The sequence below is a fragment of the Rana temporaria genome, chromosome 7 (assembly GCF_905171775.1).
Source record: "Rana temporaria chromosome 7, aRanTem1.1, whole genome shotgun sequence".
NCBI classification, from domain to species: domain Eukaryota; kingdom Metazoa; phylum Chordata; class Amphibia; order Anura; family Ranidae; genus Rana; species Rana temporaria.
Window position 1 is genome coordinate 96,509,263 of NC_053495.1, and position 18,379 is coordinate 96,527,641.

The 18,379-nt window shown below is 42.2% G+C and overlaps 1 protein-coding gene across 3 annotated transcripts in view; it reads right to left on the minus strand.

The window, feature by feature from the left end:
- C7H1orf112 (chromosome 7 C1orf112 homolog) overlaps window positions 1-18,379 on the minus strand; it is a 414,829-nt gene that overhangs the window by 57,629 nt on the left and 338,821 nt on the right. For 2 of the 3 annotated variants that reach the window (XM_040359708.1, XM_040359709.1), the window contains 2 exons: window positions 14,424-14,528; window positions 1,483-1,563 (listed from right to left, as the gene is read on the minus strand). In XM_040359708.1, the coding sequence (XP_040215642.1) occupies window positions 1,483-1,563; window positions 14,424-14,528 (186 nt within the window). The remainder of the gene's footprint in view (window positions 1-1,482; window positions 1,564-14,423; window positions 14,529-18,379) is intronic. The other variant, XM_040359710.1, reaches the window with a different exon arrangement.

Here is an 18,379-nt window from a genome sequence, read left to right on the forward strand (position 1 = left end):
ACAGAGGAGGGAGAGCCGAAAATGTATGCCTCATAGTAAGCCTATAGGTGACATCATTGCCCATGCTCTACAAGCGTTATGGGGTACACGTACGTAAAAAAAAAATGTATCTGGCCACAGAGTTGCTTTAACCTCTTCAGCCCCGAAAGAATTTACCCCCCTTCCTGACCAGAGCACTTTTTGCGATTCGGCACTCCGCCGATTTAACTGACAACTGCGCGGTCGTGCGACGTTGCACCCAAACAAAATTGACGTCCTTTTTTCCTACAAATAGAGCTTTCGTTCGGTGGTATTTGATCACCTCTACAGTGTTTATTTGTTGCACTATAAACAAGAGTGACAATTTTGAAGAAAAAAAAAATTCCCCTCTGTACTGAGAACACGCATTGGTCTCCTCAGGACTTGCCGTGATCGTGGGCGCCCACTGTACATCGCGGCCGCCGGGCACACGCGCCGTGTCCCGAGCGATGCCGCAGGCGCGCGCCTCCTAGACGGCGGGGAAGCCCAGGACGTGATATGATGTCCACCCAGGATAGGAAATCCCATCTGTGGACGTTATATGACTATGAGCGGGTAGGGAAGTGGTTAAATAAATCCATCTGGTTATTTGAAGTACTAAAATTTCAACAGTTCAAAACATTGATCACTCAAGACAGTGGGCAGGACAATTTTATCAATGTTATAAATAATTCAGTAAAAAGGCAAAAAGAACAGTTCCGGGAAGATATATACAAGTGAAATTGCTATTGTACAAGAGAGGCGCAAGATATTTATGATAATCTTTATACTTTGGTCCTTCAATACTAAAGCTGGCTATACACTGATCAAGCTTCGTCTGGTTCCTGATGAACCAGACAAAACCTGTGGGTAGCCGTGTTGGCTTCCTCCTGCCTGACATCCTTTGATTGAAGAATTGAAACCAGACAAAAAAATGGTCAACTGCATAAAATTAATCATAACAGCACTGGGAGATTCATTAATCTGTACTACTTAGAAAGTGGGTGAAAGAATTTGATCTGGCCTACTGTGTGTTTGCCTAGCCTTATTGTGCAGTATAGGAAAGGAAGAATTGCTAAAGATAAAAACAAGCACAACTACATTTTCAAAAGCAGATTTCCATTTTCTCTAGATGTGCTATAGATGGTAGTCCGAACAAAAGCAACACATACTTAACATACTAGCCCAAAGATCTTCATCAAACAGCTAACATACTGTATAACATTCTATAATGTAGTTTTTTTTTTTTGCAGTAGGACAAAACATGTACTTAAAATGACTTTTAGTTAGACAAATTGTTGATATACATATTTTATTTCACAGGTAGCCAGCAGGTAGATTTTCTCATCTTCTTTTCACATTTTATTTTGTGTCATATTGTTAAAAGCTTGTTTACAAAGCTAGACAGCCCAAGCTTGGATTAAGCCCTGAACGAGTGACTCCTACCCCAAGGGACAGCCAATGTAAAACAAAACTACAGTTTACCTTGTTTAAGATGGATATTACACGATTCTTGATGTCTTCTGAATTCATGCTTTGTGTAACAATTTCTTCATAGCTGGTTTCCTATAAATAGTTTTAATTCAGTCAAAATTAAAAGCCGAATACAGTAGAACCTTAAATGTCTGTTTACTTTTTGTGGTCAACAAACAAACCATGCAGTCTTGCATATACTGTACACGAATGAATTGCAAGTTTAAACAAAAACAGTGATTCCACAGCACTCAGTATTAATATCAATCCATAAACCTGCCCTTCCGCTCAACTGTACATTAATATGCTTGGATACAGCACTCTGAATAGCCAGCTCCTTTAGCAATAACCTTTTGTGGTTTGCCCTTCTGGACAACTGTCAAGTCAGCAGTCTTTCCTCTGATTGTGTGAACCTACTGAACCAGACAGAGAAAATTTAAAGGCTCAAGAGACCTTCAGAGGTGTTTTCAGTTAATTAGCTGATTAGAGTGTGACACCATAAGTCTACAATATTGAACTTTTTTACAATATTTAACATTTTATGAGATACTGAAAGTCCAATATAAAAAAAGTCAATGATAAAAGATCCAATCTTCTACAATAGTGAGACCCTTCTTCCACAAAGTTCCAAACACCCAGTGTAACATGAGTCCTCAACTTGAAAATTGACGTCAAGGCTCCTTAACCACTTCAATACAGGGCATTTCACCCCCTTCCTGGCCAGGCCAATTTTCAGCTTTCAGCGTTGTCACACTTTGAATAACAATTGTGCACTCATACAACGTTGTACCCAAATAAAATTTTGTTCATTTTTTTCCCCACAAATATAGCTTTTTGGTGGTATTTGATCACCGCTGCGTTTTTTTTTTTTTGCGCTATAAACAAAAAAAAGACCAAACAATTTTGAAAAAACAAATATTTTTTACTTTTTGCTATAATAATTATCCCATTTAAAAAAATAAATACATTTTCCCACAGTTTAGGCTGTTACATATTCTTCTACATATTTTTGGTAAAAAAACAAAACAAAATCGCAATAAGCGTATATTGATTGGTTTGCGCAAAAGTTATAGTGTCTACAAAATAGGGGATTTGTCATTTTGATTATTTATTTATTTTACTACTAATGGTGGTGATCTGCGATTTTTATCGTGACTGACATTGTGGCGGACATATCGGACACTTGACACTATTTTGGGACCATTCACATTTATACAGCGATCAGCCCTATAAAAAATGCACCGATTACTGTATAAATGTGACTGGCAGGGAAGTGGTTAACACTAGGGGGTGATCAAGGGGTTAAATGTGTGTCCTAGGGAGTGATTCTAACTGTGGGGGGAGCGGACTAGTATGCATCGCATACCAACTCATTATGAAATACTTAAGACCGAAGCTGTTGCAGCGGTCCCTGCACACCGAGTTATTTCTGGGTTTGTGTTACGGCACTGGCCCTGAAGAAATGCACAAGCAGGCCGTTTCTTTAGTGTGCATGCGCCAATGAAGTTTATGGTAAATATCTCCTAAACCGTGCAGGTTTAGGAAATATTTACAGTACCTACAGGTAAGCCTTACCTGTAGTCTATGGTGGATGTATATCATATACAATAAAGATAGAAGACAGACCTGAAGCTGTTTTGACCTGTTAGGAAGCCTTGATGTCAATTATCGATGTGAGCAGACTCAAATTACACCGGGTGAAGTGTGTGTTGCACTTTGTGGAAGTGGGGTGTCACTGGTATAGAAGATTGAATCTACCATTTATCACATACTTTGTTTTATAGGACTGTATGCAGGTTGCTTTATGAACTTGCTTTGATGACCTTTTCCCATATACAGTATATGAGGTTTTCATCATTACAGGCGGTTCCCAGGTCACAAACATCCGACTTACAAATGGGAGACAACAGGAAGTGAGAGAAAATCTACCCTAGGAAGGGAAATTGACTCCCAAGAGTTATAATGGTAAAAAGGGGTCTGCGCTGAAGCTTTATCACCAATCATTGTTTCCCCAACAACCCCCCCAAAAAATTCAAAAATCAAATTATCATAGGGACAGAAAATGAGGTGAAATCTCCTGAACAGGGGCACAGACAGCAAAACAAATGTTACAGGGGTGTTAACCCTTCCCTATGCTATTCCAAAAAAATTAAAAAAATATTTTTTTTGGGGCTGGAGCTACACCTAAAAAATGTACCTGTTGCAACTTACAAACAAATTCAACTTAAAGGGGTTGTAAAGTCTCCATGTTTTTCACCTTCGTGCATTTTATGCATGAAGGTGAAAAACCTGTGCTGCCCCCAGAGCCCCCGCCCCTTTGTTAACTGAGCGATCCATTCCAGCGATTTGCACAAGCACAGTGACTCCAGCTGTGGTCTGTCCTCATTAGATAGATTGATAGCAGCAGGAGCCATTGGCTCCCTCTGCTGTCAATCAAATCCAGTGACACAAGAGTGGGGCATGGCCGCGGCAGGCGCTCTCCATAGGGATATTTCGTCAGATTAGGCGACCCATGAGATTTTGTAATGGAAGTGACGTTCTGTCGCCGCCATCTTGCTACACCCTGCACACATCCACAGTAAGGATACAGTGAGAAGGCGGCAAGCGGATATCTTGTTACACCCACCGGAGTCTTGCATTTTACACCTATTTTTAACAGTAAACTGAGCTTATATAGTGAAATACAGCATTTAAAAATCCGTCTGACTGTTTAGATGTTGAATTTTAAAAGCAGCGGCGAGTCTGCTGATCTCACAAGTTTGCTAATAGGACAACACCGCTGCTTTGAAAAAACAACATCAAAACAGTCTTACGGATTTAAAAATACTGAATTTCACTATATAAGCAGAGTTTAGTGTTAAAAATAGGTGTGAAATGCAAGACTCCAGTGGGTGTAACAAGATCCCACCTTCTCACTGTATCCTTACTGTGGATGAGTAGGGGTGTAGCAAGATGGCGACAACAGAACGTCACTTCCGTTACAAAATCTGATGGGTCACCTAATCTGACGAAACACCCCCATGGAAAGCATCGCTCCTTGGAGGCACCCGATGAGGGAGAGGAGCCAGGAGGGCCACCAGGGCACCCCAGAAGAGAAGGATCGGGGCCTGCTCTGTGCAAAAACCCTTGCACAGAATAGGCAAGTATAACATTATATATATTATACACACACACACACACTGTATTTATTGGCGTATAACACTCACTTTACCCTAAAAATAGAGGGTAAACTGTTATACGCAGGGGTGCTGTGGAAAGTTTTTTTCCTGAACCTTCCCTCTTAAAGTTAGGGTGCGTGTTATACACCTGTGCGTGTTATACGCCAATACGGTATATATATATATATATATATATATATATATATATATATATATATATATATATATATATATATCACAAATCTTTACAAATCACTTTAAGAACAAACCTATCTTCGTAACCCAGGGACTGCCTGTATATGTTTTTGAGGATTACATTAGTATTTTTTACTTCGTCACATTAAGACCTCATGCACACGGGACATTAAAATAATGGTATAAAAACACCAGTAGCTTTGCAGTGAGTTTTTCAACGTTTTTGCAATAGCGTTCTTTTTTGCGTTTTCCGAATTAGCATTTTTTGAGGGGGGGGGGGGGGGGGGGGATATTTATTTTTATATGCATCAAAAACATCCAAAAACGCCGGTGAGCCGAGTTTTTGTCGACATTTATCAGCGTTAATCAGTGCTAGAGCGTTTTTACAGCTGAAAAACATCTCTCAGAAGTTGAACCCACTCTTTTTTTTTACTGCTCAAAATTGGCACTGCCCAAAACTGCTGATAATATGTGCGTGGACATAATATGATCGAGCGTTCACTGACTGTAGAAAAAAACGTCTACAGCCAAAAGCAGCTGCTGTAAAAATTTCAAAATATGTCAAGTGTGCATGAGGCCTAATAGTAATTTTCTTTATTTGGGTAGCTCTGCACTAGTTTATGCATTAATATTTGTTCACTATTTGACTGCACAGAAGTGTCATAAAGGAACAGTTCAAAATATGAAAAAAAATGGAAAACTAAAATTATAAATATTTATTTCTGTCAAAAAGATTCAAAGGATGAAAAATGGTAAATCCATTTTGATATACTGTATATAACTGAAGTATAGATGTCATGAAGGAAATATAGAGGCTGCCATTTTTGGCATACTAATGAAAGTGTTAGTTATAGTTACTGTGTCTGGCTACACTCATAACAATAACACAAAAAACCTCCTGCGCTCTGGTGTTTCGCCAAACCGGGTACAGCAGTATAGTCTAACGGCAAAGTCTGAAGTCTTGCAGCCCTCCACAGAACAAAGGGTGTTCATAAGGCTAAAACAAAAAGAAAAGAAAGGAGGGCGCACCGACCTTGTGCATTACCACTTAATTTTTTTACTAAAAACAGAATAAAAAGCAATGGTCCTACTCACAAGGGATTTATAAGTAAGCGCTTTTCAGACAGCTGGACTGGACCTCACGGCACCTGCCAGTAGAACCTCAGACATCTGAACGGCTGACGCGTTTCTGGGATCACGGACCATCTAGGTTTTGAAGAAGGGTGTACGCCCCAGAAACGCATCAGCCGTTCAGATGTCTGAGGTTCTACTGGCAGGTGCCGTGCCATGAGGTCCAGTCCAGCTGTCTGAAAAGCGCTTGCTTATAAATCCCTTGTGAGTAGGACCATTGCTTTTTATTCTGTTTTTAATTAAAAATTTAAGTGGTAATGCACAAGGTCGGTGCGCCCTCCTTTCTTTTCTTTTTGTTTTACACTCATAACAAGCCTGCAGCAAACAAAGTCAGAAATCATCATCTATATGCTTGTACTGGGTCAGTAATTTAAAGCGGCATTAAACCCTAAACCAAAAATGTATTATATTGCAGCTTACCAAACATTAGATGCCGTGGCTCATCACTTTTCTTTGCCCACCCCCGTATTCACTTGATGACATAGTCAGTAACACCCCCACCTTAGTTAGACTACTCTGGGGGAATGAGAACATGAGGCACAGCAGACATAAGCATTGTCAGTCTGTGGGGGAGGGTAGTGTTAAATGTATTAGACTATTTAGGTACACTAACAAATTGAAGCCAAACTCACACATTAAAAGCACAGTAAACAGTGTTTTTTTGGGGGAATAAAGGTTTTGCATGAATAAAAGCTGATCATTTTAATCACCACTGCGAGTATTAAGTGCTTTGTCTCATCCATGTACAGGTGAAATGCTAAAAATTTGAATATCATGCAAAAGTTCATTTATTTCACTAATGCAACTTAAAAGGTGAAACTAATATATGTGTCACGGTCTGGAGTCAGGCTCAGAGGCCAGTAGCTATAGCAGCAGAACAGGTCACCCTGGCTGATGACACGGGGTCACCTGAGGTGCGGAATCTAAGCGCTAACCGGTATTCACCAGAGCTTCTGAAGGTGAAGATGGATTTTGCTGCGTGTTAGCGCCAGGTCGCGGTCCTCAGGATTGCCCCACCAGGAGGTGAGAAAGCCGGGGTACAATAGCAGATAAGCAGGTAAGGATCAAACAGAAGCGTAGTCGATAACAAGCCAAGGGGTCGGTAATGAGTATTTGTAGGTTGGGATCAGGCAGAAGCGTAGTCGATAACAAGCCAAGGGTCGATAACGAGCAGTAGCAAATATGGACGGCAGCAGGGAAGACAGGAGCAAGATACAGGCTGGAGATAGCACAATATTCTGGCAAGGAGGAAGTGCAGAGACATGGCTTATATCAGGAAGTTCGTGGGAGGAGCAAGGGGTTCAAGGTTCAAGACAATCAAGACACAAGGCAGGAATGTTCAATGGATCAGATGGGTTTGTCCAGCAGATCAGACAGGGAGCTGTCCAGCATCCCAGAAAGCTCAGTGAGAAGGTTCACTGCCAGACACAGCTGAGGTCCCAGGTTCAAATCCAGGTCCTGACAGTACTCCCCTCCTCCCAGGACGTCCACTGGACGTCTTAGGGCCTGGTTTGTGAGGGAACCTCTGGTGGAATTCTCTTGTTAATCTAGGAGCATGAACGTTCTGCTCAGGCTCCCAAGAATTTTCTTCTGTCCCGTATCCTTCCCATCCCCATATTGCAATTTGTTCCTATAGATCCTGGAATCAAGAATTTTCTCCACCACGTATTCTTCTTCACCCTGTACCTCAACAGGTGGAGGGGGTGGAAGTGTTCTTCCAGAAAAAGTATTTTCGTGAAAAGGTTTAAGTAGCGAAATGTGAAACACAGGGTGAATCTTCATACTTGCTGGAAGTTTTAGGCGAAAGGCAACTGGGTTGATCTGGGCCATGATCTGGAAAGGTCCCACAAACTTTTGTCCCAACTTTGCAGATGGAACATGAACCTTCAGATTTTTAGTAGATAACCAAACTTGATCACCCACATGAAAGGTAGGAAGTGCTCTGCGATGTCTATCTGCAGCCTTCTTGTAACTTTCCTGAGCTTCCCTCAAAGTCTCGATCAATTTTCCCTGGATCTCCTGTAAAGCAGTTAATCTGTTGGTAACAGCAGGAATTGGAGTTGAGATAGGGAGATCAGGGATAAAAGCTGGATGAAGCCCGGTATTTAGGAAAAAAGGGGTCTGAGAGGTGGAGCTATGTTTAGAATTGTTATAAGCAAACTCCGCTGTAGGAAGATAGTCCACCCAGTCATCCTGAAGATAACTAACAAAACATCGGAGGTACTGCTCTAACGTTTGATTGGTCCTCTCGGTCTGACCATTAGACTGAGGATGAAAAGCAGAAGATAGATTAATTGTTACTCCTAAAGCTGAGCAAAAGCTTTTCCAAAATTTTGAAGTGAACTGTACTCCTCGGTCAGAAACTACATCTTCTGGAATTCCATGTAGTCTAAAGACTTCTCGAACCATCAACTCTGCAGTTTGTTCTGCAGAGGGTACCCCCTTCACTGGTATGAAGTGAGCCATCTTAGTGAAGCGGTCAATAACAACCAAGATAGTGGTCATTTCTTTAGAGGGGGGTAAATCAACCACAAAGTCCATAGAAATTGATCCCCATGGTCTTGATGGGACAGGGAGTGGCTGGAGCAACCCCAAAGGAGAAGCTCGGGGGGTCTTATTGCGAGCACAGACCAGGCACGAGGCTACATAACTTTTGACATCTCTTTTGTACCCAGGCCACCAAAAGGAACGGGATAAAAGTTCCTCCGTCTTAGAAACTCCAAAATGTCCAGCAAGTTTGGAGTCATGAACCAACTTGAGGACTTCAACCCGAGCATCTTTAGGTACATAGAGGCGATGTGCTTGAGTCCAGAAGCCATTCTTGTAATCAAGGATGATGTTCATAGGAGGATCTTTGAGGAGTGGGTCATTCTCGTACCCTTCCTTGAGAAGACTCAAGAATGCTTTAGAACTTGTGACACCTAGAAAGTTCTTTTGAGGCAGGACTGTGTATTCAGAGTTGTCTTCCTGGAGAGGCCCAGACAACATTCGTGATAAGGCATCAGCCTTACCATTCCTTGACCCAGGTCGATATGAGATAATAAAATTGAACCTGGAAAAGAACAATGACCAACGTGCTTGTCTAGAAGACAATCTCTTGGCAGAACGAATGAATTCCAGATTCTTATGATCTGTGAGAACGGTTACAGGATGCTTAGCGCCTTCCAGCAAATGCCTCCATTCAGAAAATGCTTCTTTAATTGCTAGCAACTCCTTATTCCCAATGTCATAATTTCTTTCGGCTGAAGACATTAAACGAGAAAAGTAAGCACAAGGATGTAGCTGCATCTTTTCACCATGTCGTTGGGAGAGGATAGCTCCCACGGCAGAGTTTGAAGCATCCACTTCCACTATAAAAGGTAATTCAGGATTGGGATGTACCAATACTGGTGCAGAAGTAAAAAGAGTTTTTAACTTTCCAAAAGCAGCCTGTGCCTCAGATGACCACACAAAGGGCACCCCTTTCTTTGTTAGCTGGGTAATTGGAGCTATCACCTTAGAGAAGTTCCTTATAAATTTTCTGTAAAAGTTGGCAAACCCGACAAATCGTTGGATTTCCTTAATGTTTCCGGGGGCAGGCCAATCTACCACTGCTTTAATCTTTTCAGGATCCATGCCCACACCATCTGGAGAAATAATATACCCCAAGAACTGGATCTGGGTTTGTTCAAACTCACATTTCTCCAATTTGATGTAAAGTCGATTCTGCCTTAATCTTTCAAAGACAATGCAAACATGCTTGCGGTGCTCTTCCAGGTTATCAGAAAAGATAAGGATGTCATCCAGATAAGCAATGACAAATTGGTCCAACAGATCTCGAAAAACATCATTTATGAAGTGCTGAAAGGTCGCAGGGGCATTGCAGAGACCAAAAGGCATGACCAAGGACTCAAAATGCCCATATCTGGTTCTAAAGGCGGTTTTCCATTCATCTCCTGAACAAATACGGACCAGGTTATATGCCCCCCGTAGGTCAAGTTTTGTAAACACTTTGGCAGAACGAAGTCTTTCCAACATTTCCGAGATCAAGGGGAGTGGATAACGGTTTTTAATTGTGACCTTATTCATGTGCCTGTAATCAATGCATGGACGCAAGGTGGAGTCTTTCTTTTCAACAAAGAATAGAGCTGCTCCTGCAGGAGATGTTGAGTGTCTAATAAAACCCTTTTCTAAATTTTCATCAAGCCACTCCCTGAGCACTTTTAATTCAGGTTCTGAGAGATTAAAAAGGCGGCCAAAAGGTATTTCGGCCCCTGGAAGCAGCTCAATGGGGCAATCGTATGGGCGATGAGGAGGTAATTGATCTGCATTTTTCTTATCACAGACATCCCGGAATGCATGGTATTGTGGAGGCAAGTCGTCATATGACTGGGTAGTTACCACACCAACTTGCAATTCCTTGACCAGCGGAGAACTTGTTTGATAAGATTCCCTACAGTGTTCCTTGCAGTGGGAGGATGTGAAATCTATGGTCCGTGCTCCCCAGTTGATAGAGGGATTGTGAGTGGAGAACCAAGGAATGCCCAAAATGATGGGAAATTTGGGTGATGTGATCAACTGAAAGCTGATGGTCTCACGATGATCCGCCTCAAACTGGATTACCAAAGGAACGGTTTTATGGGTAACAGGTCCTGAGGATAAGGGTGAACCATCAACTGTCTCCATCTCAATAGGAGAAGATGTATTTATGGCTTGAATGTTATTGTGGTGGGCAAACTCTATATCCATAAAGTTTCCTCCAGCCCCAGAGTCCAGCATAGCAGAGCAGGGGATTTCACGGCCCTCAGAAATTAGCTTAATGGGGATGACAAAATGAGTTGATAAAGAATTAACCTTATTTGCTTCCTGAATCAAAGGAGAGACGGACTGAGAAATTGAGTTTATTTGTTCAGATACTGTAATATCTGTTGCTGCAATTGTTCTTTTAAATTTATTGGGACAATTAACTGCGTAATGTCCGGAGTCTCCACAATAAAGACATAAGTTCTCTGAACGTCGTCTTTCTTTCTCCTGAGTAGTAATAGATCTTTTAAGAGCATCTACCTGCATAGGTTCAGGAGTGTCAGAATCAGGAGTAAATCTTGAAACCTTAGGAGGATACTGAGTAGTAGAAAAACGCATGTCACCATTACTGCCTAGGATTCCCAGTCTCTCCTTTCTCCTTTCAGTAAGTCTTTGATCAATTCGAATACACAATTTAATAAAAGCCTCAAGGTCGTCAGGACTTTCTACTCTGGCAAGCTCATCTTTTACTTGTTCCGAGAGTCCTTGACGGAACTGACTCTTTTGTGCTGCTGGATTCCAATTGGTATCTGAGATCCAGCGTCGAAATTCCATTGTGTACTCTGCAACAGAGCGTCTACCCTGCCGTAAATTGTGCAATTTTGCCTCAGCAGTAGCGCAGCGGTTAGGATCATCGAAAACTTGGTTCATTGCAGTCACAAAAGAATCTAAATTATCCAGGACGACATCATCTTTCTCCACATAAGTGGAGGCCCAGGCTAAAGCTTCCTCAGTCAGGAGGTTGATAATAAACAGCACCTTTTTCCTGTCCGAAGTAAATGCAGCAGGTTGCATCTGAAAGTATATGCGACATTGATTAAGGAACCCTCTATAATGGCGGCGGTCTCCGTTAAACTTAAGTGGTAGGGGCATTCGTGTATTAGTATCTACGGCAGCAGTGTCTCGAGCACGAAAGTCACGCAATTGTTTATTCATATCAAGGATTTCCTCTTGTAGTGCTTTCACTTCAATTTGTAACTCAGAACATTTTTCCTGGTAGTTAACAGCAAACGTCTGCAACTCAGCGATTTGCACCCTGAGAGGAGCTACAGCAGCTGCTACAACGGCCTCCATGTTTTGGGCCAGAATATTCTGTCACGGTCTGGAGTCAGGCTCAGAGGCCAGTAGCTATAGTAGCAGAACAGGTCACCCTGGCTGATGACACTGGGTCACCTGAGGTGCGGAATCTAAGCGCTAACCGGTATTCACCAGAGCTTCTGAAGGTGAAGATGGATTTTGCTGCGTGTTAGCGCCAGGTCGCGGTCCTCAGGATTGCCCCACCAGGAGGTGAGAAAGCCGGGGTACAATAGCAGATAAGCAGGTAAGGATCAAACAGAAGCGTAGTCGATAACAAGCCAAGGGGTCGGTAATGAGTATTTGTAGGTTGGGATCAGGCAGAAGCGTAGTCGATAACAAGCCAAGGGTCGATAACGAGCAGTAGCAAATATGGACGGCAGCAGGGAAGACAGGAGCAAGATACAGGCTGGAGATTGCACTTCCTCCTTGCCAGAATATTGTGCTGAGACATGGCTTATATCAGGAAGTTCGTGGGAGGAGCAAGGGGTTCAAGGTTCAAGACAATCAAGACACAAGGCAGGAATGTTCAATGGATCAGATGGGTTTGTCCAGCAGATCAGACAGGGAGCTGTCCAGCATCCCAGATAGCTCAGTGAGAAGGTTCACTGCCAGACACAGCTGAGGTCCCAGGTTCAAATCCAGGTCCTGACAATATGAGATAGACTCATCACATGCAAAACAAGATAGTTCAAGCCTTGATTTGTCATAATTGTGATGATTATGGCTTACAGCTCATGAAAACCCCAAATCCACAATCTCAGAAAATTAGAATATTACATGCAATTAATAAAACAACGATTGTACATAGAACAATATTGGACCTCCGAAAAGTATAAACATGCATATGTACTCAGTACTTGGTTTGGGCCCCTTTTGCAGCAATTGCTGCCTCAATGCCGTGTGGCATGGAAGCTATCAGCCTGTGATACTGCTGAGGTGTTATGGAAGACCAGGATGCTTCAAAAGTGGCCTTCAGCTCTTTTGCATTGTTTGGTCTCACGTCTCTCATCTTTCTCTTGGCAATGTCCCATAGATTCTCTATGGGCTTCAGGTCAGGCGAGTTTGCTGGCCAATCAAGCACAGTAATCCCACGGTTATTGAACCAGGTTTTGGTGCTTTTGGCAGTGTGGGCAAGTGCTGTTGGAAAATTAATCAGCATCCCCATAGAGCTTGTCTGTGGAAGGAAGCATGAAGTGCTCCAAAATCTCCTGGTGGACGGCTGCATTGACCCTGGACTTAATAAAGCACAGTGGACCAACACCAGCAGATGACATGGCTCCCCAAATCAACAGACTGTGGAAACTTCACACTGGACTTCAAGCATCTTGCAGTGTGTGCCTCTCCATTCTTCCTCCATACTCTGGGTCCTTGGTTTCCAAATGAGATGCAAAATTTGCCGTCATCAGAAAAGAGGACTTTTAACCACTAAGCAACAGGCTAGGTCTGTTTTTGTTTAGCCCAGGTAAGACGTTTCTGACATTGTTTGTTGTTCAGGAGTGGCTTGACAAGAAGAATATGACATTTGAAGCCGATGTCCAGGATCTGTCTGTGTGTGGTGCACCGACTCCAGCCTCAGTCCACTCCTTGTGAAAGACCCCAAAACTTTTGAATGGCCTTTTCCTGACAATCCTCTCCAGGCTGCGGTCATCCCTGTTGCTTGTGCACCTTTTTCTTTCACACAATTCCCTTCCACATAACTTTCTATTAATGTGCTTTGATACAGCACTTTGGGAACATCCAACTTCTTTTGCAATTACCTTTTGAGTCTTTCCCTCCTTATGGAGGGTGTCAATGATGGTTTTCTGCACAACTGTCAGGTCAGCAGTCTTTCCCATGATTGCGATTCCTACTGAACCAGACAGAGACCATTTAAAGGCTCAGGAACCCTTTGCAGGTGTTATGGCTTAATTAGCCGACTAGAGTGGGACACGTTGAGCCTAGAATATTGCACCTTTTCACAATATTCAAATTTTCTGAGATTGTGGATTTGGGGTTTTCATGAGCTGTAAGCCATAATCATCACAATTATGACAAATCACGTCTTGAACTATCTTGTTTTGCATGTAATGAGTCTATCACATATATTAGTTTCACCTTTTAAGTTGCATTAGTGAAAAAAATGAACTTTTGCACGATATTCTAATATTTTGCGTTTCACCTGTATACTTATACATTCTGCTTGAGAGCTTGATTTTGTGAAAAACAGACTTGCTAGGTGTTTCACCAGATGAAAATAAAAGAAAGCAAGCCTAAAAAAGGAAACTAATGCAGCCATCACATCTAGGAATTGGTAAAGTGCAATATAATAAATGTTTACTTGCATCCTTTAACAAGTATCTCTCCAAACCTAAATGTATCAAAGAACAGGACTCATTCATACTAGATTTTCTTCATAATTTACATATCAATTATCTCCACTTTATAACTGATAACCCACAAGGTTGGACTTGAAGTAAAAGATACACAATTAGGAGGATGTTGGCTGCTCTGTGCAAAACCACTTTACAGAGCAGGTATGTCTGACAGGTTTGTTATTTATAGCAAACTTTATCACTTTAGGAGCTACTACATTTTATTCACATAAAAGGTATTAATAAATGCAACATATACCTCAGCAAACCGAGTAAATGTCTCTAATGCATGTTGATTTACCAGCCACACTGGATCTGAAAGGAACATGGAGAACAAACCTGCTATTTTTGGCAGAACCATAATCTGAAATATAAAACATGGTACAGCTCAGTTGAAATTCAAAGAAAAAAGGATTTTAAACACATGCTTTATTTTACTATACCAAGACACACTAAGCAACTTTAAAAGATGACCTCTTATTTGTTCTTTCCCTGTGCATCGAAAGCTGTCACCACTGAATACTTATTAGGGTTCATGAACACTGGGCTTAAAAAATAAATAACAAAATGCTGCTTTTACAGGCGTTTGGCAGTTTTTTCATGGCTGTAAACGCAACTCTGTTAGCCCGTCTGTCCATACACATAATTACAGGCAAAAAAAAAGCAACGCATTTAGGAGAGGAGATTTTAGGCTGATAAAAAAAAAGCAAACTGCACATAATTACTAGACGCAAAATAATGGATTAATGTGCACAGACACGTGTGCAATACCTCTTACCCATTTTTAAAGCAGCTTTTCTCAGGATGGCATTCACAGGAGCTGAGCAAATGCTCGTGTGCATGAGGCCCTAGTGTACTGAACAGAGGAAGAGGATGGCATCACAATTGCCTCTGTAATTTTCTCACAAGTGTATTTTTTGGGGAAAGAAACTATGCCACTCCAAATACAATTTTTATACAATGTCTTCAGCACTATACTTGTGGTTGAGGGGGTAGTATAACTAGGAGGTTGAACTGCATTTTTACCGTCCCCCATAACCTGCAAGGACAACTGTATGGGGGTATACACATGCAGCAGCTGCAATGCTGTGTGGCGTTGCAAAAATAATATTCTGTCACTTGGTGAGGTAGTACCACTGATTACCTATTCAAGTGAATGGGCTGTCCCACATTCGCAAGCCAAACTCTGTTCTCCGTCATGGATGTAAAAATGGGAAACGTATACCGCGCTGTCCTTAAAAAAAAAAATAGCAGCCAGCACAGCAGAAGATCAATTTGCAAAGTACAACGTAAAGGTGAATAAGTGCAGCGCTGAAATGAGTAGTCTCAGAACTAACTGGGACTATAACTGTGTGTGAGAAGAAAATGTGCTAGTCAGGTAAACTTGATACCAATACAAAAAATATAATAAACCATTGGAATATATAAAGAAAAATGTCCTTAGTGTTAAAAAAGAACAGTCATCGAAGAGTATTCCAACTCTCAAACTAACTGGGGACTATAACTGTGTATGAAAAGAAATGTGCTTATTCAGGTAAACCAATACACAGAATACACCCAAGGGGAATTCATATGACTACAGAGGTCATCCAGGTCTACAGAGAGGTAGACACCCCAGCTACCATACTCCACCCCAGTCACATAGAGGGGGAGGCAACAATCGTAATAAGAGGGGGGCCAAGGCCATTTTAGAGGTAATCAGCGGGATTCTAGAGTTTCTTACCACTATGAACAGGGTAATCAAGTTTACAATGATTCTCCTAGGAGATGCAATGATAATCCAACCCCCCACGATACTGATTCTCGGTATTACAATTATCCTCCAGTTAGTACTCACAATATATTTTCACCCCTCTACGACACCTACAATAGTGAGGACCAAATGTATACGAAAAATGAATGTGACAGATTCCCACAGGGTCAGAGTCAATATGACCACAATACACATGGGAAGCAGGATTTTCATCAGGACGAACAAGGGAGAAAAAGGTCTTCGGACCCAAGAGAGGTTCCAGAGGGGGGAGGAGAACTCAGAGAAAAAAAAGAAAAATAAGAGTTTGATAGGCAATAGAGTTTTCAATCTTAGCACCAAAGAACTTACCACAGAAGAACCAAAGTTTTTGGATAAGGTCTTAAAGGTACATTTTTCCCCCCCTAAATAGCTTCCTTTAAATCCTTCACTTACCTCATCCTTCGATTTTGCTTTTAAATGTCCTTATTTCTTCTGAGAAATCCTCACTTTCTGTTCTTCTGTCTAACTCTACACCGTAATGCGAGGCTTTCTCCCTGGTGTGGAGAAAGCCTCTTGAGGGGGGAGGGGGTGAGCAGGCAAGTCAGGACACACTCTACTTTGCAGATAGAGAAAGGAGCGGTGTGTTAGTGGGCGTCCTGACACTCCTGCTTGCCCCCTCCAGAGGCTTTCTCCACACCAGGGAGAAAGCCTTGCATTACGGTGTGTAGCTACAGACAGAAGAACAGGAAGTGAGGATTTCTCAGAAGAAATAAGGACATTTAAAAGCAAAATCGAAGGATGAGGTAAGTGAAGGAGGACTGCACTAAGGTAAAGGAAGCTATTTAGGGAAAACATTTTTTACCTTTACAACCCCTTTAAAATTTGCACTTCCAAGTTCATTACGTTTATCGATATTCACAAATTTGTTAGAAAAATCAACATTCAGTGTTCTTGTATCTAACACTTATCATAATTTCCAACGAGCCGCTACGTCAGGGACTGTACACTCTGGACTGTCAAATCCTTTGTTCAGTCCCCCTGTACCTGCGGCTCCAGCTGTCACGATATTCAGAGATGTGTCAAAAAAGGGAGAGTATCGCCTCAATTATAGCTAGTAAATAATATACAGTGTGCCATCATCCAGAATATATACTTGAAAAAATTAGACCAAATGAGTATAGGAGAAAAGGCTGCTTGGGGCCCAATATTCAACCATAGTTGGCTAGGGTGTTGGCTAGGATTTTCAAGGCAGTGATAACAAAACCATAAAATAATGTAAAAAGGTATTTAACATATAACAATATACAGATTTAAAAACATAAGGGACAGGCCCCCACGTATCAGGAAGGCAAATGTGATGAAACAAAAACTGTCAATGGTCTAATAAGTGGAGCCAGCCAGCAACCTCGACCGGTTTTGCGGAGAATACCGCTTCTTCAGGAGGGTCTATAAAGTATATAGAAATTGTACAATAGAAACAAGCATATTAGATACAGTAAACAATAAATGGTAACTACACAGCAGTAATACATTGCCAAAGGGAGTCAGATATGCTCACCTATGCTAATTTATGGATCCGGCATGGGCTCAAAAAGCCCCCCGTGGCGCACGAGGGGGAATAATATGACAGGCTCTAGGTGAAAAACATTAAATGTTTTTTAAAATCTCAATAGAATAAGGTAGGCAGCATGGGAGAGGACCACCAAGTGAGGAGATGAAGAATTAAGAATTGAATGGTGAGGTGAAGGAAGTGAGTTGAACATGAGGAAGAGAGGAAGCGGGAAGAAGGGGGGGAAAGAGGGAGGAAGTGGGGCCACGGAAGGGGGGATAGTGGGAAGATGGGAAAGGAGAAGAGAGGGAAAGGGAGGAGGGAAGGGGAGGGGGAGGAGGAAAGAGAGGGGGGGTGTGAACAGGAGGGGATAAGGAGGGGAAAGGAAGGGGAGGAAGGAAAGGGGGGCCAGGGAAGAAGCAAGGGAGAATGTGGGGGAGGAGAAGGGAGGGAAGGGGGTGAAAGGACGGCTGGAATTAAGGGAAGGGAAAGGAGGTAGGGGGTGTTGCAGTGTGGCCCCAAGGGCACCTTTCAATGCGGCAATTGTCCACGAAGACCCTGGGTATTATAGGGAGAAAGTTTTATCCTTCCCAACGGTGAACACTTTAGACCCTCCGCATTTGCCAACTGTGGCACCAGAGGTGTAATTTATCTTGTTTGCCGATGTCGAGCCTTTTACTTCGATAAAACCATCAGAGAGTTCCGACAACGCATGGGCGACCATCAATATGATTCAGGTAATGGGAAACTCACCACAATCGGGCGCCACATTGGTCTGTACCACCAATATGACCCATCCGTGGTTCTATTCTTGATATTGGAGGTGATCCCACCCAACCCACAAGGTGGCAATTGGGATAAATCTATCCTACAAAGGGAGACCCTTTGGATAGAGCATCTCAATGCCACTATACCTCCTGGGCTGAATGAAATC